The sequence below is a fragment of the Oryzias latipes genome, chromosome 1 (genome assembly GCF_053564925.1).
Source record: "Oryzias latipes strain Hd-rR chromosome 1, Olatipes_Hd-rR_3.1".
In the NCBI taxonomy this organism is placed as follows: domain Eukaryota; kingdom Metazoa; phylum Chordata; class Actinopteri; order Beloniformes; family Adrianichthyidae; genus Oryzias; species Oryzias latipes.
This window is the reverse complement of record NC_136237.1, coordinates 12,461,109-12,482,713: the sequence shown is the minus strand read 5'-3', so window position 1 is coordinate 12,482,713 and position 21,605 is coordinate 12,461,109. Positions and strand designations below refer to the sequence as shown.

Genomic DNA, 21,605 nt, shown 5'->3' with positions numbered 1-21,605 from the left:
GATCCCAGATCAATTGGTGTTCTCTTTGAACAGGGGGCAGTTAGTAAAGGTCTGGAGGTGTTTGTTTGCTTTCTTGTTTGTTTGATTTTTTATTTTATTTTTTTAGAAACAACGATATTTAGTTTGATGACATGTCATTGTGGTACAGTAAATAAGAATGAATGGATGATTGAAACTCAGGTTATTCTTAAACATGTTCCACCTCACCCCCCACCCCCAATCCCAGTTTGTTAGGAAGCGACGGGAACGGAGGGGGAGGAGCATAGGTGACAGGAGGAGGAGGAGGAAGAGAAGGAGGTGAAAGCCGTGGCTGTGAGCGGATGACAGTTGTGTCAGAGCAGACAACATTGCGGAAGGATTCCAGTGATTCAGCCAGAACTTCTGTCTGTGTAGGACCTGGGTAGGACATGGCCTCAGATTCATTTTCTCCATGGTAGAGTTCTATATTTTCGGCTGCCTCGGTGCACAACAGACTGTCAGAGGATTTCGTTAAATCAGGTAGAGAACTCCACTGTGAACCTGTTTAATTTTTTTCCAATATTTTATAAACATTTAAACGGACATAGGGGAATTTAAAAAATGCGTCTGAACTATAGAATCGAATAGTTTTGCTCTCTTTTTGCTCTAATTTGAACTAGCTAGGTAAGCTAACTTGGTGATTTGTAAATGGTGAAGAATGACAGCCACGTAAACCAATCAAATATAGTTTAGGAGCTCCCATGGGATTTTTAACCAATAGGATTAAAGAAAAGGCGGGGCAAGCAGGCCAACCTAGCTTGCTTTGTGAAAGTTCCACCGTATTGTTTACAGCAGTGTCGTGGATTTGTTTACGCAGCACAGCTGATGGGGTAATCTGGAAGAACGACGGACAGAAAAGAAAAATGACGAGCAGAAACTGTAATTCTCGTTTTTCTGGACTGTATAATGTGATTATATAATGAAATTGACAAGCCGAATCTGTCTAAATACAGAAAACAGAGTCGATATAATGTAGCAATAATAAGATGCAAAAATATATATATATATATATATATATATCCCCAGAACCCCTGAATAAATAAATTGCAGAAAATTATCACCAGTTTGTAAAATGATCAAAATTGCCCTCAGGATGTGAAATTTCTCAGTCCACCTATTTGTCTTCAGCAAATAGGATAATTTGAGATTACAGTTTAAAAAAAAATTTCCAACTGCGAAAATTACTTAAAAAACACGCATTTGAATATTGGCAAATATGTCTAATGGTCTTACAATGATCTTCTTGTAAACCCCTACCCCACCTATCAGTTTTAATGGGGGGGGGATTTACAAAAACAAGGGACTTCTATCAAACTAAGTTAGTATGCAATAAAATTTCTTATTTTTATTGTTATGTTTTCTTTTACTAATGTTTGTGTAATTTTTATGTTTTTCCCCAAAAATCATTTTAGTAATCTTGCTTATTTTTTCTCGTCTTCTGATCAAAAGCTTTTTTCAAATTTCTTTTTTTTTTGTTTTTCAGGAAAACCTTATATAATCTTAGAAGTGACAAATAATTTAAATCTTTTAACCAATCTTATCGTATTGTTTTTTTAAAAATTATGTTGCATGTTTTAGTCTTTGCAACACTGATTTGTTTTGCCTTTAGAGGTATCTGCCTGTTTGTGTTTATTACTGTAATAATCTCAGTTTATGTCAAATAAAGCAAGTAATACTAAATTGGGCCAAAGTATTAACTAATTTAGTTCATTTCTCTCAGGTCAAGCTTAATTTATTGTTTTAGTCATGTGCTTTTACGAATTTACAAAAGTTTTGTAGGAATATGATAAAGCGTTCAATTCCCAGCAGCAAAAAAACCCAACAAACACACACCATCTTGCCAGTATAGACTATAAAGGATGGTTTTGAATACTAGGAATGAATATGGAAAAATGAATTGTACTCTCATCACTAAGAGTGCAACAATTCCCTTTTTCACGATTCGGTTGAAGCCTTTATTTTGGGGTCACGGTTTTGTTCCGGGTCAATATGTTTTTTACAAAACAACAACAACAAATTTCAGAAAAATTATTTTTAAAATTGCTGATAAGCAAGTAAAAATGAGGAAAAACATTTCAGTTAGTTTATACTAAGCCTTGCATGGTTTAATAAAACAATAAATAATAAATCATTCTAAATTTAGCACAACACGTGTTTTACACTTTCAATGTGAACACACCAGTGTGTAGAAGGGATGCAACCATCCACTTTCCCCACAATGTAACAAACATATGGTTCAGTTTGGAGCAAGAATTGTGGCATCTCTACTGCTTCCTATGTGTTGTTTTTATGGAGTCGGGATGCGATCTTGTGATTTCCTCCCACAGATGGGTCAGGCACTTTGGAGGCTTTCTCCCAGACAACAGCAGCAGCTTCAGGAAGAGCTGGCCGACCAACTTGCTGAAAGAGGAGGTGGAAAACAAGAGCATGGTATCTGCAAACTTTAGAGAAAGAAAATGTTTTAAACTTGATTGTGTTGTTAAATGTGAGCTTGTGGCCTTCAAAAAAATATGTTCTAAATCAGGGTCTAAATCAAAGTTTTTTTACTTTTGGGGCCACAAAGGATTTTAAATATTGACAGAAGGGCCAGACCGGGACCAGATGTGCGGCATGTTTTCATAAGAGTGAGAAATGACATGGAATCTGGACGAAAACATGTTTTAATGTAGGTTGAAAATGGAAAATCTAGAGGTGAAAGAATTAATCGATTTTTCGATGAATCGATTTGTAATTCCAGGATTGAACCAGAAGGATCTGTCTGAGGCATAATCAAATCAAATTGACCAATACCATGATAAAAATGTTTCAAAATGAGATAAATTGATAATCGAATCAAAATTGGAAAATGCCATATGGATTGAGACATGCTAGGTTTTTTCTACTATAACATAAAAATGACCAATGCATTATTACACTACAGTGTGTGGAAACACTTTGAATTTCATGATACAGAAATGTAATAATCCTCAGTTCGTCTGTAGGATCAGAGATTCCCTTTTACTCTTATTGATAACAAGAAGCATTGAGCAAGTCTTGTTGTTTTCCAGGCAGGGATGGAGGTGCACAAAGAAGAACTGCCCAGCACTGCTACAGCCCCGATATTTACCATCTGCTAAGAACTCGGAGAGGAGGTAGAAACAACACACTATCTGTACTTCACTGACTTACTGTTCTTTCCTTTTTGCCATGTTCTTTACATTGAATCCATGCGTTACTGGTCAAATGTGACATCCACTTATAGAAATAAAAGATTTGATTCAGAAACGACAATATATTTTAAAGTTTAGCCCATAAAAGCACAAAGCTTTTGCATAATAACATATGGACAGCCCAAAAACCTTCAGCCCCCTGTACATGTGACTAAGGCTTTAAGATGATTGTAAAACAAAATAAAATAAAAAACTAGCCTTCAAAAGAGGGCTGTACAGTGGTGCAGTGGTTGGCGCTCACAGCAAGAATGCCCCTAGTTCAAGCCCCGGCTGGGGGACCTGAAGCAGAACATCAATGGGGGACCTTTCTGTGTGAAGTTAGCATGTTCTTCCCCATGCATGTTAGGGTTTTCTCCGGGGTCTCCGGCTTCCTCCCACCGTCCATAAAAATGCTTCATAGGTTAATTGGTTACTTTAAATTGTACCTAGGTGTGAATGCGAGTGTTGCAGACTGTCGACTTGTCCAGGGTGTCCCCTGCCTTCGCCCACGAGTGGCAGGGATAGGCTCCAGCAGCCCTGTGACCCCAAAAGGGAAAAAGCGGTTAAGAAGATGAATGAATCTTCAAAAAGCATTTCCTAATTTTTCCCCATAGACTTTTAAATCCCTTTCTCATTATTTTTCCTCCAATTTTATCCCAGCTTTAGAAGTAATTCCAGTGAGTGTGTCGACCACTCCTTGTCTTAAAAATTCCTGTCATGGTTTTTCTCCCTGCTGTCATAGTTTTGCCATAACTTGGATTTAAAGTGTCATTCTGTTGCTGCAGGATGAACCACTGACCAAACAGCCACACAGCAGAGTGCACAGCATGGAGATGTGGAATTTTGGATGTAGCCCGCTAAACCATATCAGAGACGCATGATTTTTTTTTCTTCTTTCATTCTGGCCACGTGATTGAGACCCGCGTAGACCGTGACATTTGAATCCACCCTTCTACAGTCTGTGCCCCGATCTGAAACTCTTTAACAATCCTTGTCAAATAGAACAGAAGACAGTTTTCCCTTTCTGTGTCGCAGTTAACCTTAGCGGTCTCACTGATTCCTTTAGTGCGATTATGCTGCTGCTTTTCTTTTTTTTGCATCCTGTTCTGTGATTGGCTGGAGACCTTGTCAATCAATCTCCTCTGTGCCATGTCTCCTGTACAGATGCATACAGCTCTAGTCGCGATCAGATCTTTGTTTTCTTTCTAAGACCCTGGATTATTTTTCCATGAAGGTTTGGCCTTTGAGAGTTTCAACAAGAGAGGAAAGATTTCATCTTTATGGGTTGTTTTTAGAACATAACTCTGGCAAAAAACTAGAGAACACTGTACTGATGAAATAATGCATAAATGTACCCAGCTGCAGCAGAAGACAAAAAAAATCTGACTTTACAGACGTGCAGGACACAGAGCAGCTGCTCAGATTTATTCGTGAAGTTTAGCACAAACTGTGTGAGGAGCTGCAGCTCTCCAAATTCTCAAAGGGACTTGACGGAAGAAGACAGACTAGTTTTTGGTTTCATTTTGAAATATTGCCCATTTGTGGGGGTTTTTTCTGAGTTTTTTCTTTGAAAATCACAGAGTTATTTGGTTATTTTTTATTTCATAAATAATGTTGTTTATTTTATTAAAAGGATTATAAATGAATGAAACTTTATTCATGTAGCACTGTACAACTCCTTCAGGGTACCAAAGGGCCTCACAATAAAAGAAAGACAAAAGAAGTTTAAGATAAGACATATCAGAGAAGAAAAAGGTAATTTGGCCCTCACAAGAAAAAGTTTTGGGCCCCGTGCTCTAAAGCAGCGGTGGGCAAACTACGACCAGGGTCCATATGCTAAAATGGTTCTATGTTAAACTACTCAATCTGATCCGCCAAACTGGAATAAATTGTATTGATAATCCTTTTCAATGTTTTATTTTCCCTGTAATTCTGAAGTCTCCCCATAGGTGGTGCACTACATATGAATTGACCTTTAGGTACAAAAAGATCTTGAGCATCCATGTGGTGTTGGATCGTGATGTAAGATTTGTTGTTTTTCATTCTTCCGTTCATTCAAACACCACATGGATGCAGCATTTCTCTAAGTTTGTGTTTTACATGAGGTACATCAAATGGTGCAAATGGCTCTCAAATGAAAACAAAAGCCACAATTTTGAAACAAAAACTCAAAAATGTTCTGTTTTAAAATATAGATAGTCATTTTCAATTAAAATGAAAGCGTTTGAGAACCCTTTGGGGCCCACGAGTCGAAAAGTTTGCCCCCCCTGATCTAGCAGAACCACATAATTAAAAGAAAAAATACCAATGAAAATGAAGAAGATCAGTTCACAGCTATTTCATCTCATCAAGCATTTTGTTGAGGAATGCACCTCGCATGACCACCATCTGTTTGGAGGCAAATGATGAAAGATCAGTTTAAAATATACTTTCCCTTCTCTTGCTGGTCTTGTATACTAAGAGGCACAACTTCCCAGTTAAATTCTCTTAGATCCTAGATGGAGATCATGTTTTGTAGATAAACGTGGGAAGCAGATTGAGAAGGTTTGGACATGTTTCGAGAATGGATGCTGAGGTTAGAGCTAAGAAGACGAATTATAAAAATAGAAACTTTGTATTGAAAGGTAAAATTCTGAAATATTCAGTGGGCATGACTGAGTTCAGATCAAAATAAAGACTTATGTTCTGCTTTATTTATTTATTTTCTCTTGCTGGTGTTTGTAGGTAAAGAGCAGTCTGGTTTTATAGACCTGGAGATGCTTCCACCTGAGCTTGGCATCACCATTCTCTCCTACCTGAATGCTACTGATCTGTGTCTGGCTGGCTGTGTCTGGCAGGACCTGGGGAACGACGAGTATCTGTGGCAGGGGTGCGTACCGAGTTCCCTTTACCCCCTCCATTCACTGTTCCTCATTACATGAAATTCCATACAAGCAATTTAGCTGTGATTTTCCAAATATCTATGAGTTTGTTGCACAAAAGTATTTTATTTAGGCCCAGGATTATAACCTTTTGATCCCATGATGCGATTTAAAACTAGTTTAGGCCAGATGTAGTTGCACAAAAGCTGAATAAATTAAGTTAACTTGAAGAAGGCAATCATCCCTCAATTATCATAGTATAAATATTGTCTGCAGACTTTTTCTCATTTTGCAAACAACATTTTATCATCCCCTCCCACATTAACAAGACATTTTTATTTAATCAAAAAAGCCAATGTTTGGATTTAAAAACTCAGACAGATGAGCTTCACAGCCTCCATAACTGACACTACCATAGCAACTGAAATGATTGTCAGGCTTTAAGTAACATTCAACAACACCCAAAAATGACAGAAAGACATTGAAAAAAGATAAAAAGGCCACTCCGATCATCTTTTGTCAAAACGTTCCCCGTGGTCTTTTAATTGTGATTTATGTCGTTTGTAGCAGAAATCAAAAAGCCTGTGTTGTCTCCAAGGACATAGTTTCTGCAGAGCAGCAGTAGCTCATCTGAAATTTGCCTCTGAGTTGGGGGTGGGGCCATTGACGCGGAGTAAGCCCTCTCTAAATTCCTGTCATCCATCTGTTCTTACACTCTCTCCCTCTAGTTTACAATCCTCACATCCTCCACCTAACATTACCGGTGCAACAAAAAAGGCGAGCAATATCTGAGCTAAGCAGCCGTACAGTTTTGATCCAGACCCAGCTCAGACGAGGAAAACGAAGACGTACACGGATCTGTTTGTCTGTTAGCGTTTGGATCCGAATGGAGCGGAGGAGGGAGCTTGTAGTATATTTTTCACTTCACAACTACAAGCTTTTTCAAATTTGGATAAAGATATACTCAGAGATAGAGTTTTGAGATTAACTGTCTTTATATAAGGAGTAAAACAATTAATCAATAAACCAGATCGATCCGTCTGAGGTAAGTTGTTAATCAAATCAAATTGACCTATACCATAACGAAATAAATCGACTTTAATTAATATTGGAAAATACAATTTGGATTTAGGACGGTAGGTTTATTTACCTATAATGTAAAAACAACCAAGTGCATCACAGCGGAAAACTCACACATGATGGCAGCAAGAAATGATGAGTCCATCATTCCAGTCCAATGTGTGGAAATACTTTGAATTTTGAAGTCATGCGACCTTACATTGTGAATGTTCTAATGATGTTCTGTTTGAATTATTTTGATGTGGAAAAACAACAGTGGGCTGAACTTTATAGAACAAGGATTTACCATTAATTCTTGTTTACTTGTTTGTTTGTATACATCTAATTTACACTTGATTATACTGCAAGAAATTGACGGAATCTGGAAAACTTCACCTGTTGTTCAGTTCCAGGTATTTCTCTCTGAGTCACACTGGTTGAAGTTTTGGATAAAGATGTTCTGGATCCATTTTAGGACAGTGAATTGGATCAAATCAGATCATTCAAAAAAGGACCAATATCAACTATGAATATTATTGTTAACCACAAATTATGATATGAATTGAATCAGTGTTAAATGAATTGTTACAACCCTACTTTATAAATATCCTTCATCAAAAAAGGCCACAAGAACATGTTAAAAACACAAAACGTGATTTTCATTGGAGTCGGTCTTCAGTAGTCTTCTATGTTTCCTGTCTTTACAGTTTTACATCTTTCAAATCCACTTATTTCAACTATTTATCTTCTGATCTACTTGGTTGATGTGGCAAACGTGTATCTAAAAAATGATCATCAGACTAGGTCAAGCTAAGATTTTTAAGTCTACATTCTGCTTTTGTGGATCATTCCTCTGCTAATTGTGCTAATTATTGCTAACTATTTACAATTTTGTGACCAACCCACCAGGCTCTGCAAGTCCACATGGGGACACTGCTCTATCTACAACAAAAGACTGCGTGCAGGTTTTTCTTATCGCAGACTCTACCTGCAACTAGATGAAGGCAGCCTGACATTCAACGCAAACCCACAAGAGGTAAGACGAGCTCAAACTTACCAGTGTTGTCATCTCAAGGAACCTTCAGATTCTCTTAGAAGTTCTCAAGTGTCCTCCCCACATGGAGCGTGCACACACAACTTTTTTCTGCAGTTTACCAACATCAAAGTGTAACTGTCTACTTTCATTTCTGGACTCTAATGTCATCTACTCCCTTTTCTTGTGTGTGTGTGGTTGTGTGTAGGGTATCAGTTATTTCATGTCTAAAGGTATTCTAGTGGATCATCCAAAAGAGCTGGCAAAGTTCATTTTTTACACCCGGCGTCTCAACTGGAAGATGCTGAGGATTTATCTGGATGAGAGGTCAGCTAAAACACACACGCATGCACGCATGCATATGCACAAACACACAAACTCAGACATATTCCTTTCTTACCTGAAAAAAGGAATCCCATTTTTGTTTATTTATCGGTTCCTTTATTTTTGTACGTGAGCTATGAGTGTTGTTTATCTATTGAGTTTAACGAAAATAAATAAATGCATTTGTGACTTCCTTGCAGATCTATAGAATGTGTTTAAATTTCTCTTAACCTCCTGACTACCAGCAATGCAAATGTGTCCTTCATAGAGAACATCATATCTCCCAACCGCTGCATAGCACTGAACGAACTCCCGTTGGTATTGTTAATGCATCCCTTACAGCGATCATGATGCCTTAACAACCTAAATAGTAAAACATAGTGTGATTTAAACACAAACGTAACCTAAAGGAAAAAACATACTTTTGCTACAATAACATTAAAACAAGGTCTCTGTTGTCTCTAATGCAATGGCATTAAATATGTTTTTAGTGTGTGACAGAAAATGCTTATATAACACTGTGGTTAAAGGATTACTTCCATGTAGAAAAACTAAGAGTATATAGTGTCTGGATTTGCTGATAAGGATGGGTTTCACCTCAAGCCTGCAACAGACATCAACTGAGATGTTACATTTTCTTTCTATTTGCCTTATCCAGTGGTTTCTTGAGGTCATTTTCTCACTTTATATCTCACCCTATAATAACTGATTTTAAGTTTTAGGAAAAAGAAGCTGTAGTTTGTGTGACAGCGCCTGGTCAGTTTCATTCTTTCATTCGTAGGCGGGATGTTTTGGATGAATTGGTGACCCTACATAACTTCAGTAACCAGTTCCTTCCGAATGCTCTGCGAGAATTCTTCCGACACATTCACGCCCCTGAGGAGCGAGGAGAGTATCTAGAGACCTTGATTACAAAGTTCAGTCACAGGTTCTGCACCTGCAACCCTGCTCTTGTACGTGACCTTGGCCTTAATCCTGGTAAGTACTTTTGTACGTTTGTGCCCTGTTCTTTAGGATCCATAGAACAAAGGTTCGTGCTGTTAGTAGCCCGGATGAAATATGAACAATCCTGTACTGGGCTGGGAGGTGGCTAGCACAAAACATCAGGGCTCCCATTGGATCCTGGATGCTCTGGGTGGGGGACCCTGGATCTGCGCCCTGGGGTGCGTGTCTAGCTTGGCTCCTCCCAAACCATGTGGATGTGGGTGGCTGGAGATGGGGTCTGGTGAGCTCCATAGTGCCCCTGCTGCTGCCCACTCGATCTGGTGCGCCTGGCTTGGAGAGGGGTTGGAGGAGGGTCATCCGACAGGCCATCATTCCTCTTTACACTAACATCTCACTAGGGAAGCCCGAGAGGGAGAGAAAGAAGGGGGGGGTTAAAAGAAATTGTATGTATAGCAGATAAACTAATACTTGATCAATATTAATTTAAATGAATACACAAATGGATTTAAAGGGAAGAAGGGAAATAAGGGGTTAAATAAAAAAAGGCCATAAAGGCCACCGTAGCCGGGCATCACGTTATGTAACATATTTGGAAAGAAGCAACAGGCAAATGTAAAGCAACGATTGTAGATTTCACAAAGAGAAAAAGGGTCCAACTCCTTGTTGGAACGCTTATTTAACACTGCTTCTTCGCTTTTCTGTGTCTCATTACGCAGCATGCGCCCAACTGGCGCTGCTGTGACGTCATCCTGAAAGCTACCTATTAGTTCCTTATCAGAATTCTCTCAAAACAATGCCATAACACCACAATAATGAGACGCAGCAACTCATTAAAATGTGCTTGGATGAATGGAGGCTCATTAAAACAACTTTTAATGTGACAAACATTGCTTCTCATCTATGTGTCATAGACACTTATGAGCGTAGCTTCATAACCGTCGTCTCCTCAGTAACCGGCCTACAGCATGCCTCTGCTGTACCAAAGCTGGAGGTAAAAAGTGTTGTACCTGACGTTGATACAGGCGTTCAAAACTGTTCAGCGAAATATTACATTTGAAAAAGTGAACTATCCTGACAATGGCTGTAATGCGTAGGACTTTTGAATTTCTACCCCTATTTGCTTTGCCCCGCCCCTCGTTATTCCTGACCAATGACAGAAGAGATCTTTAATCATGTGAATTTGTTGACAAGCTGTGGTTCCAAACAGCAGATTTTTCCAGTCTGAAAACACCCTTAGATTTAAATTTGATTGCAATTGGAGTCTTTTTTTATTTGTTGGCCACAATCAAAGATTTGCTGACAGCATAACTTGATGTTCCAAAAGCAAACAAATGACTTTTTTCTTTTGTGAGTATCATATACTTTTGTCATCACACTGGTAATAGCAAAAACTGACAAATATGTTTTATTTGGCAAAACGTTTGACATTCGAAAGTCTGGCCCAGCAAAATGTGAGTGAAAATCTTTGCTCGACCGGATGCTTGAGTTTAGATCAAACAGAACATGTACCCCCTCCTGGAGCTCTTTGTTTAGCCTGGATTTGCTTCTTTCTCCGCAGATGCCGTTTACGTGCTGTGCTACAGTCTGATCTTACTGTCCATTGACCTCACCAGCCCGCACGTGAAGAACAAGATGTCAAAGAGGGAGTTCATCAGGAACACTCGCAGAGCTGCACATAACGTCTCAGAGGACTTTGTAGGCCATCTTTATGATAACATTTACCTGATTGGCCACGTGGCTGCGTAGCTCCACTTTCCAATTTTCCCTGTAAAGCACTGAAGGATAGGCAGTGGTAACTCAGCAACACAGCTGTGTGGAAAGCTGAGAAGATGATGAAAATACATTTTTAGCATATTTCATGTACTACAACCTGTAAAGTTTACCTCGGGTTGTAATAACTCATAAAAGTTGCCACTCCACTGTGAAAGAAAGTGTGCTACTAAATAGTAATAGTGATTTAAGCTTTTAATTAATTATAAAGTTCCTTTTGACAAAGTAACTTTAAAACAGGAGGTTTTAGGAGGACAAGCTCTGATAATGCACTGATTCACGAGAACGGTAAGAGGAAGAATGAAGATGAGAAGGAGCACTGAAGAAGCCACAGCAGTTTCTTGAATTTCATTTCTTTGAAAGAAGAAATTGCATCAAAATGATTCCAACTTTGTTTTATTACACAGCTGACTGTGATGACATTTGAAGCAAATTTTAAGAAGTGAACTGATTTTGGTCACCAGTGTGGAAGTTTGACCCTGAAATTTTCATTGAAACATCAGGCCTGCATGGTTCTTTTTGACTTTTTTAACCAAAATTTTCCTCCACTTCAACTTCAAACGTCAAAATTTGTTTATAAACTTGAATTTGAGAAGCATGAAGTTTTAAAGGCCCACTCCAATCATCTTTTGATCTGTTGGACTCTTTTCATTATGATTCTGCCATTTTCTGTGAGATGAACTGTCTGTGTTGTTTTTCTAGGACATAGTTTCTGCAGAGCGGCAGTAGCTCATTAGAAATTCCCCTCTGAGTTGTGGGCGGGACTGTTGGTGCAGAGCAACCCCACCCCACTTCCCCTCCCCATTGCTGAGAGATCAAAGAAGGGAGCTTGTGGCCCGCCCCAGCATACTTTCTACGTCACATCTAAGCTCTCCAGCTGCTTTTTTTCGTTAGTTCCTGATTCACATTAAATGAAGATATACTCTTTGTATATGTCTTCCATCCATCTGCAGAAAATGCAACAAGAACATGTTAAAAACACCAAAAACATGGTTTTCATTGGAGTGGGTCTTCAAAGATTGATTTCAATTGCAACTTGGAGATGTCCTTTCAAGTCTGCAGAAATGCTTAACTTTCAAAAACATGTTAAAAGAATTTCTTTCCACAAGAAATCTTTTTTCGGATATCAGTGGGCAGAAACAAACATTTTTGCAATTTTAGAAAATGCTCTAAAAATTAAGTTTGTACAACAGGTACAAAGTAGGTCAACTGCGTGAATAATGCTACACCACACCCAAGTTGCAGCAGGTTCATACCGTCTGCATGAAAATCTTTTTTCCAAACAAATCAAATTAGCAACAAAAAAATAGTCAAATCTTCAGAAGCTATAACTTTGCTATTCTGATTCGAAAACGTGATCATTACATGAAGCTCTCACTCAGCAGACATGTTTAGAAGTTGTGTACCAAACCACATAAAAGTCCTAAACCTGCATGTTTAAAGTGTTCATTTCATATATATTGTTGTTTGAGTGACAGCCCAGCAAAACATACATATCTAGTTTGAACAGTTGCTGTGTTACTTTTGTTAAACAACAAATTAAGCAGAAATGGAATTTAAAAGAAGTTAAATTCAGTAACTGTTAACAAAGGAGTTGTTAGGATCTTCAGAATTTCATGTTCTAGATTAGCTTATCATATTTCTTCTATTCCCACTTCATGTACCCGGACTACTTCCTATCATGGAATTCTATGGCTTTGTTTTTGAAGTTATTCCTGCCATAATGTTATATTCTATCATTAATATAATTTATTATTACCAACACTATGTTCTATGCACCTGGCATGGACTCTGAAGTTTTGTGCTCTTTGGAGAAATGATTGACATATAAAACTCCAGCTTGAAGTTCTATTTAATTGCTTACAATGACGAGGTGCAGCCTTTGGAAAAAGGCTGATTTTATTTTTGACATTATGGCATAAAAAGGAGAGGCTATTTATAATATGTCCATCATTTGTTTTAAATAGAGTTTTGAAGCGTTGAAGACTCTTGAACTTTCATTTGGAAGACAACACTACATTTAGAAGATGCAGATCCCAACAACATTGTACTAATAATCTTTACAGACAGAGGTTTTTTTTTTTTTTAGCTTATTAGGAAATTTGAATTCAAATTGGCTTTAACAAAGTAATTTGACAATGAAAGAAAGATCACAATCCCAATGACTTAAAACATTTAAAATCCACAAAATTATTTCATCTGTTGTCATTTAAAATGGTTTAGTCCTGCAAAGATTTAGCAGAAAAGTTGTGTTCTGCCTTTTTTGTCTACTTTGTAATCACGAGTGGATAATTCCATATCATCTACCTACAGCAGTCGGATGGACTAATCAGAACACTCTGACCATATGCTTTGTTGGAAAGTTGTTCTTGTATTGGGAAAAATTAGGGATGATTCAAACACATCTGAGTGGTTGGTAACGGATTTTAGTCTGAACGCTGGAGGAACTAGTCTTTCCTAACTAGTTCATGTGGGAACCACTGTCCTGCTGCTGCCGTATTGGGGAATGAATGGTCTTTAAAGGGTCTATACCATGCTATTCTTAAGCCTTTTATTGTAAACAATATCCATGTATTATTATTTTTTATCAAATATTACCGGTAGTTGTTTTCCTCAGCCTTTTTTTTAACCCGGAAGTCAGACGGCTCGATCTCTGCGGCTCCGGCTTTCTCCTAGTGGATTTCTGCATTTCACCCAGGAAAACAAACAACATCCAAACTTTTGCAATGATGAATGTGCATTTCTGCATTTAAAAGGCAAGCATTTAGCCAAACACAGCTAGCTCCGTGGAGAAAGTGTGTGTGTGTGTGTGTGTGTTAGCCTGGGGTAGCAGGACAGACCTTTTCTGGAAGGGGCTGTTCTCATTTGTCAAAATCAGCTCGTGAGAACCCGCTCGTTTTCGTGAGTTGGGAGGAGCTGGTGCTCAGAGTGCGGGTTGTTGGAGGAATACTCAGAAATGCGTGAATATAAAATACCACTTTGGGGTTTCTTTTCGTGAGGAACGAAAATTAAACGTAAAAGCCTAAAAAATTGGTTTTGCATAATAGGCCCTTTAAACCGTTGCAATGGGGAAATGTGACATCTGTGCAAATGCGGGACAAAGATTTGACATCCAGTTGAATGATGAAAAGAGATGTGCTGTGGTACCTGCTATATCTGCCAGTGGTTAAAAATATTAAAACTGCTCTGTGTAACTGCTGTGAAGTTTTAAGATCAGTGTGTACACTGACTGTAACTATAGCAGCAGACAGGATTAATGGCTTTTTGTTTTATGAAGCCAGTTTAATAAAGCAAAATGTATAACTGTTTCTGTATTGTTTTTGCAACAAAACAATGTGTTCTATTACATCTGGGTAATTGGAATGTGGAAAGAGACTTTTGGTTAAGTTGAACTCAGCTAAATTCAATTCAATTCAATTTTATTTATATAGCCCAATATTACAACAATAGTCGTCTCAATGGGCTTCATACCTGTAATTGTATACTAAACATGAAGTCATACAATGCAATAGGTATTGGCTAAACTAAACTAAACAGACTAAGCTAAACTGGGCATCCCTACCATAGACCCTCATCCCCGGTAAGGAAAAACTCCTAAAATAAACTGATTCCGGAAAGAAAGAAAAAACCTCTGGGGTGTCCACATGAATGGGGGATCCTCTCCCAGGACACAGAGGCGATACACCAGAACTCTTAGGGTATGTCCGAATTCCCACCCTAACCCCTATATAGTGCGTTTGCCATTTTGTAGTGCTGTCCCAATCTACAATTCCAAAATTGAGTGCCCTGGAAATTTCCCAGAAGTCTCTGCGAAAAACCAGTGTGCATCGCTGCTCACTGAGCGATTATAAACCACAATGCATTGCATCTGAGCAAAATTATTTAAATTTATTTTTTGGATAAAACATCGTTTTTATCTTCAGAAGACAGTGGACTCATAAAAAATTGTCGCAAAACACTCATTTTAATTAGACTTTAACTTTGTGAAATTGATGACGTCCTATCCGCCGTTAAAGGAAAAGAAAAAGTAGTGAGCAAGGTGTCCGAATTGCTTTTAAAATTCTCGGCACTACATAGTGTCGCGCTATATTGTTTTTAATTAGTTAGGGGTCAGGCTGGGAATTTGGACACAACCTTGGAGAAGAATTAGTTTATCTAACCCTACAACTACATGTTTAAATAGTCCAGCAAATGAGCTTCATCCGGATGGAACTGGGGAAAGGTTAGGGGGGGGGGGGGGGGGGGGGGGGTCAGATTTTCTGTGAACCCAACATACATGGAATTCAATGTATTAATTTGTTACCCACTTTCTTTGTTTTTTCATTCATTTGTCAGGTTTTACTACATGATGGATCAAAACAGTACACTATGGAAAGGCGTCAAACAAAAAGAAAAAAATATTTTCAAAAATTAGCATTTTCTTCTCTTCCGTTTCCCTTTCTACTTCATTTTCTGTCCCTTTTCTCATTCTTCACTTTCTGTTTTATTCTTTTTTTCTTTCTGCACTTTTGAACCTATTGTTTTTCCTTCTTTTTCTTACTGCTGCTCTTACCACCTTTTTCATGTCACACAGCCACTGCGTTTTGCGCATATTGCACGGATAAAAACCGGTCATACTTGAATATACGTGGAAAACGTGAGAGGTTTTGGTCTTTACGAAAAAAATGTACAGGTGTATTATGAATGAACCACGTTAAAACCACAGAAGAAGTACGAATAAACCGCGGAAAGAACATGTAAATCAACGTAGAACATGAACCATGCGTGATTATTGCGCTGTTTATATGAAATTCATTCGTGCATTAATTACGTAATTTGAATGTTATATTTGCGCCGTATGCATGCTATAAAACGTATTCATCGGAGTTACAGTACATGCATGAAAAGTCTGCAAACTACAGAAGTCTCAACTGACCAAAAAGTTTGAACAGTTGCTATTTTTACTATTTTTATCGTTTTTAATGTGTGTGGGTTTTAGGAGTGTCAGCAGATGGCAATTTTAAAATTTTCTTAGGGATTATTAAAGACCTATTCTATTCTATTCTATTCTATTCTATTCTATTCTATTCTATTCTATTCTATTCATACTGGTTTGTCATAAAGTTTTCTGAGAAATGTCTAGGGCACTGGAATGATAGATTTGGACAGCACTACAAAATGGTAAACGCACTATATAGTGCACTATGTAGTGGGTAGTGAAGGAATTTGGACACAACCTTTGTAAGAGCAAAGTGGGGAAAGGCAGAGCTAACATTCCTTATCACCGCAGTGCTTGGCTGCATTTGCTTTGCCGGTTAGTTTCAATTGTTTCATCGCTGCAAGTGCATTTTTCCTCACTTTTTTGGGCTAAAGTCTAATATCAATTTTTTGCAATTTTAGGGTACCACAATACTAGTGAGAAACTGAAATGACACGATAGCCCCTTTCCTGGGGCCGGATACATGGATGGGCCAGGCCCGCCCTTCCACCTGGTTCTGGCTCTCCGTAAAATTGGACGCACCATCTGAGTTTGGATCAAATCATACTTTGTTTTTTTTTGTTTTTTTATAAAAGGGGCTCCTCAAGGTTTGTGTATCTCAAAAGGCTTAACAATTAAAAAAACAGGCACACAACTTTAAATAAAAAACCCAACCTATTTTTTACCCTCCACCTCGCCGTTTACACATAAAGACCATGACCTCACACACCATGAATATTTCTTATTCATGAGAGATTAAGAAACGGAATTTCGATTCATTGTATGTCGAGCACGTGAAGAATCGACAATAAAGTCACTGATAAAATAAACTCACAGCCCCACTTTGATCATCTGAGGTTCTTTCAGTGGTCCTATATTTGTGATCATGCTGACCTGCGTCACTGCTACAAGCTTTTCAAACTGAATATTTTCATCCCCTGCTGATTCACAACGAATTGAATGAATACTCAGAAATGCAATTTTAATCATGATTTTCTTTATATATATATATATATATATATATATATATATATATATATATATATATATATATATATATATATAAAACCTCCTTTGTTACAAAAATGTTACAAGATGTTAAAAACATAAAAAACACAATTTTCATTGGAGTGGATATTTAAATGCATCCGTTTTAATAAAAAGGATAAAAGATTAATACATTTCCTGCATCTGCGACGGGCTTTTATAGTTCGTCTTCGTTTGAACCTTCTCATGTTCTTCACAGTTTCTTTAAAAGTTAACAGTTTCTTAATGTGTTGCGATGTGTCTCATAAGATATGTCATTTTCAGCTTTTAGAATAGACAGTGGCGAGACAGTCGGAGTTCTCTTAGTGGCTGGGCTGCTGATAGGAGTGTCTGGAAGAGCTGCTATCTGTGATTTAATCATCAGACCAGAAAAACTGTTTACATCATTTTTTGCCTGTTCTACTTTTTGGCGTGTTCTAAGCTCTAGACTTTCACTTGTTATCTTCTCTCTGTCAGAAAGCTGTCCAAACTAAGATAGTTCTCTCTTAAAAGATTAGTTTTTTATAAATATTCAACTTTTACAAGTTTACTTTACCTCAATGTTTTCATATTTACTCATCTTCTAAAAATTAGTTGATAACTATGTGGAGTTGAATTTAAACAGAGACATAATGGATTTGCCATCATCTTGCCTTGCTTCTGTGTTTCTGATTGGTTGAAGAAGATTTTGTTTATTAAATGTGATGCAAGTGAAAAGGGAGCAAAGGTTGGACATAAACAGTGCTGTTCATGCCTGACTCTTTTTTTTTTTTTTTTTTTTTTTTTAACTTGTCCTGTCCAACAGCTAGGCAGACAGATAAGAGCTGAGGGCCTCTTGTGTTGGACATATTTTACTTTAACAAGAGGGGTTATTAATCTTCGGACAAACCAAAGGTATGTCTGAATAAACCCCTTTTGTAATTGAGGCCAAACTTTATTAATTTCAATCATGTTTGAAAATCTTTAGTGTTGGACCGGACGGAAAAGGAAAGAGGGGAAGAAGAGAGAGGGACGTTAGAGAGAGGGGGGGGGGGTAGGAGGGTGATAATAGGAGGGGAAGTGGGGTAAGACCATGAAGCAGCATAAAGCAACAAGTTTACTGGTTGTTAATCATTATGGTAAGGTTCAAATGTAGTACAAAAAGGGCGGGGCCTATCCACACACACACAAATGTTATAAACACACCTGCTAGCTGCAAAAATGTCCACCTGTCATGTCCATACTGACATGTACACAAAACAGATAGTGTTCACACGTATACTTATGCCTTAAAACCAACTAGTGTGAAATATTTCAGTCGTTCAATCATGCAAACTGGTAGTGCAAAGGTGAGCTAACACCTGGGGGGTATTCCAGAAAGCAGGTTATGCTAGCTCTCACGGTAAGTTTGAGGCTAAGGAAGTTGATAACCTCAGTTTTCTGTTCCAGAAATGGAGGTATGTTTCAGGGTAGGTCAAGTTGCCATGGCAACTCATGCTCTGAACATAACCTGGTCTGGAGCAGGTTTAGTTGAAGCTTAGTTTGTTTTCAGAGAGGTGAGGCAGCATGGAGTGTTCATTTGAAGATGATTTAGTGGATGAAGAAGCTCAGATAATACTTTTTTCACAGTGAGAGGGTGACAAGACCACATTTGGATGTTGGAAAAATATTTTTTTTACTTTGATCTAACTTAATTATTTGTTTCAGTTAAAATAAATCCTTTTTTTTGTAAGTCGGTTTAAAATTACACGTAGTTATCAGACAGTTATTTTACTTTCATTGAAATTAATTCAATTAAGTAGGTGTAACTTTGGTGCAGCTGTCAGATCAGCACCGCAAAGGATTCTGGGATATCATTCCCTTTGCCTGTCTGAACGGATTTGGGTTTAAGTGTGGGTTTTTGACCTAATGAATTTAGTTGTTTAGCTGTTTTACTGTGTTTTGCCGAGTCATTTTGCCCTACTGAGCTTACGTCTCTGCACCATGAATGAGAATGAAGGAGAAGATGATGAGTTTATATAGCACACCTACCTGCCAATGCTGTAATGACAATGACGGTAAATTCCGCAATGAGTTTTTGCACGCCGTGCATTTTTCCCCCCGTCTTTTTTATTGTTATAACAATGAGAATATCTGCCAGCTCAAACTTAGACATTTGAGAGTTCAAGAAATATAATTAATTAAGATGGAAAAAAGATTAATTGAATTGGAGTAATATGACATTTAGTTAGATAAATATGTAAATTTGAGTTGTATAAACAATTATTGAGTTTTATAGACGTAAGAAATTACGTTGAATAAATGTAACTCAATGTTTTGTTACCAATAGAAGTAATTCATTTAAGTTGGCAAAATTGGATAAGTTATATATATATGCGTCACAAGGAAAATGGAAACAAGATCAGAAACTCGTGCGTTTACTTTGTCTGCTCATTTTCTACACGCAGAAACTCTTTCTTTTGATGATGCAGCCGTGTTACTTTTTTGATAGACGTGTAATCTTCATACGCCGTCATTAAAATCTCAGACTTCGTCTCACTGACGGAAAGCGTTTTATTTTCACCAGACGTTTCCATGGTGACTCCAGAAATCTGCGATCCATTGAGAATGTCTTTATGTACCTCCTGTGCACGTGCGTTAACCCAGGGTTACCAAGTCGAGCGTAATTACGCCAACTCATATCCGGTCTTTTGGAACCGACATACCCAGAGTAAGCAAGTTCAGGCGGATTTAAGCCAGAGTTCAGGCTTAAAGTCAGGCTAGTTTAAACATGCTTCCTGGAATACCCCCCTGTTCTCAGGTGAGTGTTTATGTTCTTCTAAAATGAATGGTGGAACGTGACAAGAAGGAGGGAGAGTGCCCAGCCATCCCCACCCCAAGACCCCCACCGCAGCAGCAGCGGTAGCCGAAATCCCCCCAACGCCACACGGGAACCGGCAGGGAACAACCGCCGCCTGGGCGACCAAGCCCGCCACCCAGGCCAGGGCCAGCAGGACCGCCGCAAGGCCCCCAGAGCCAGAGAGCAGGGAGGCACGGAGGGAAAGAGAGCGCCGCCCCAGCCCAACCAGGACAGCAGCTCCCCCGCCGCGCCGGGAGCGCCCAACGCAGGGCCCCACCGGAGAAGGACGCCCACAGCCCCAGACGAGCACCCCACCACCACCCAGGAGTTCGGGCATCCCCCCGCCCCCACCCCAGGTACGAGCCAGGACCCCCCAAGGGAGATCTGCTCCGCACTCCAGGCAGCCATCCGCCCGGCCCACGGTTGGTCCAGGGAGGAGCAAGGCAGGGGCCCGCCGCCGCCGCCCAGGAGGGGGAACCCCGGGGAAAAAAGAGGGCCCACAAGGGGTGTTATAAATATGGCCCGACCAGGCTCGGCCATGTTGGAAGTTTGGCGGGGCCCAGCGCTCAGGGGCAAGGACCAGGACCCACCCCCCAGGGACACGAACACCCCCGGCTCAGGTGTAATATGAACCCCCCCACCGTGCGGAGAGAGCACCGCCGGGCCCAGGGAGCCAGCACCCAAGGGACACGGCCGCCATCGCCAAGGGGCCCGCACCCCCCACCAGGGAAGGGGTAGGGGACAGATGGACCCAGGTCCCACCTTCCTTGCAAAATGTGTGTGCGTGTATGTGTGTTTGAAAGGGTTTGAAAGGGTCTGCCTGACTCTTTCTATGTATTATTTACTTAACAAACCAATGTACTGACATATAGACCAGAATACCATCTCCAGATGCTGGATTAATGTTAGATTAATGCTGGATTAATGTGTTAATGTTAGATTTAAATAAAAGCTATGCTTAAAACAATCTACCTCAATTTTAAGACGTGTTTTTTGATCCATCATTTTTTAATGGTCTTGTTTTGGGGAAGATTAGGTGATAAATAGGAATAGCAGACAAGGCAAGTTTATTTGAATAGCTTGTCATGTTCAGCGACAACTCAAAGTGCTTTACATAAAACAGTAAAAGAAACATTCAAATGAAATAACACAGGACTGATTATTAAAATAAACATTTAAAGAAAGTTAAAAAGATCTGATTTTCAAGTAAACTTTAAAGTAACAGTGCAGATCTAAACTTTTGAAGAAAACTAATCAAGTACAGCTGAGAACAGGTGGAGCTTGAACCTGGACTTAAATAAACCGAGTGTTTCAGCTGATCTAAGGCTTTCTGGAAGTCTGTTCCAGATCTGTTGGGCATAGAAGCTGGATGCAGCTTCTCCATGTTTAATTTGGACTCTTGGAACCAACCATAGATGCCTGGAGAGGTCTGATTGGTGCATTCTGGGTCAGGAGGTCATGCATTGATATTTGTTAAACTGATACTTAAATCAATTTAAAATGTTTCCAGGATTCTTGTTTACGGTTTGATCATTATCTCCTGGTCTCTTTAAAAGCGTTCCCAGTGGTCTTTTTTTTTATTTATTAGGGCCATCTCGTTTTTAGC

General features: G+C 39.0%; 1 protein-coding gene across 3 annotated transcripts; it reads left to right on the top strand.

The window, feature by feature from the left end:
• Window positions 1–245: 245 nt before the first annotated feature.
• fbxo8 (F-box protein 8) lies at window positions 246–14,506 on the top strand. 3 transcript variants are annotated; one of them, XM_004066126.5, is made up of 8 exons: window positions 246–498; window positions 2,346–2,448; window positions 3,066–3,149; window positions 5,931–6,075; window positions 8,036–8,162; window positions 8,368–8,486; window positions 9,265–9,461; window positions 10,987–14,506. In XM_004066126.5, the coding sequence occupies exons 2-8, from the start codon at window positions 2,346–2,348 to the stop codon at window positions 11,172–11,174; spliced, it is 963 nt and encodes a 320-aa protein (XP_004066174.1). In that variant the 5' UTR covers window positions 246–498; the 3' UTR covers window positions 11,175–14,506. The 3 variants fall into 3 exon arrangements, with proteins under 3 accessions (XP_004066174.1, XP_011476954.1, XP_020560655.1); XM_011478652.4 differs by having other exon boundaries at window positions 251–400; XM_020704996.3 differs by lacking the exon at window positions 246–498 and adding an exon at window positions 760–897.
• Window positions 14,507–21,605: the final 7,099 nt, after the last annotated feature.

Excerpts from the sequence above, each read along its gene's own strand:
- fbxo8 (XM_004066126.5), top strand. The coding sequence starts at position 2,346 with ATGGGTCAGGCACTTTGGAGGCTTTCTCCCAGACAACAGCAGCAGCTT. Across the intron at positions 8,487-9,264 it reads AGGATTTATCTGGATGAGAG|GCGGGATGTTTTGGATGAAT; the intron begins GTCAGCTAAAAC and ends TTTCATTCGTAG. Across the intron at positions 9,462-10,986 it reads TGACCTTGGCCTTAATCCTG|ATGCCGTTTACGTGCTGTGC; the intron begins GTAAGTACTTTT and ends CTTTCTCCGCAG.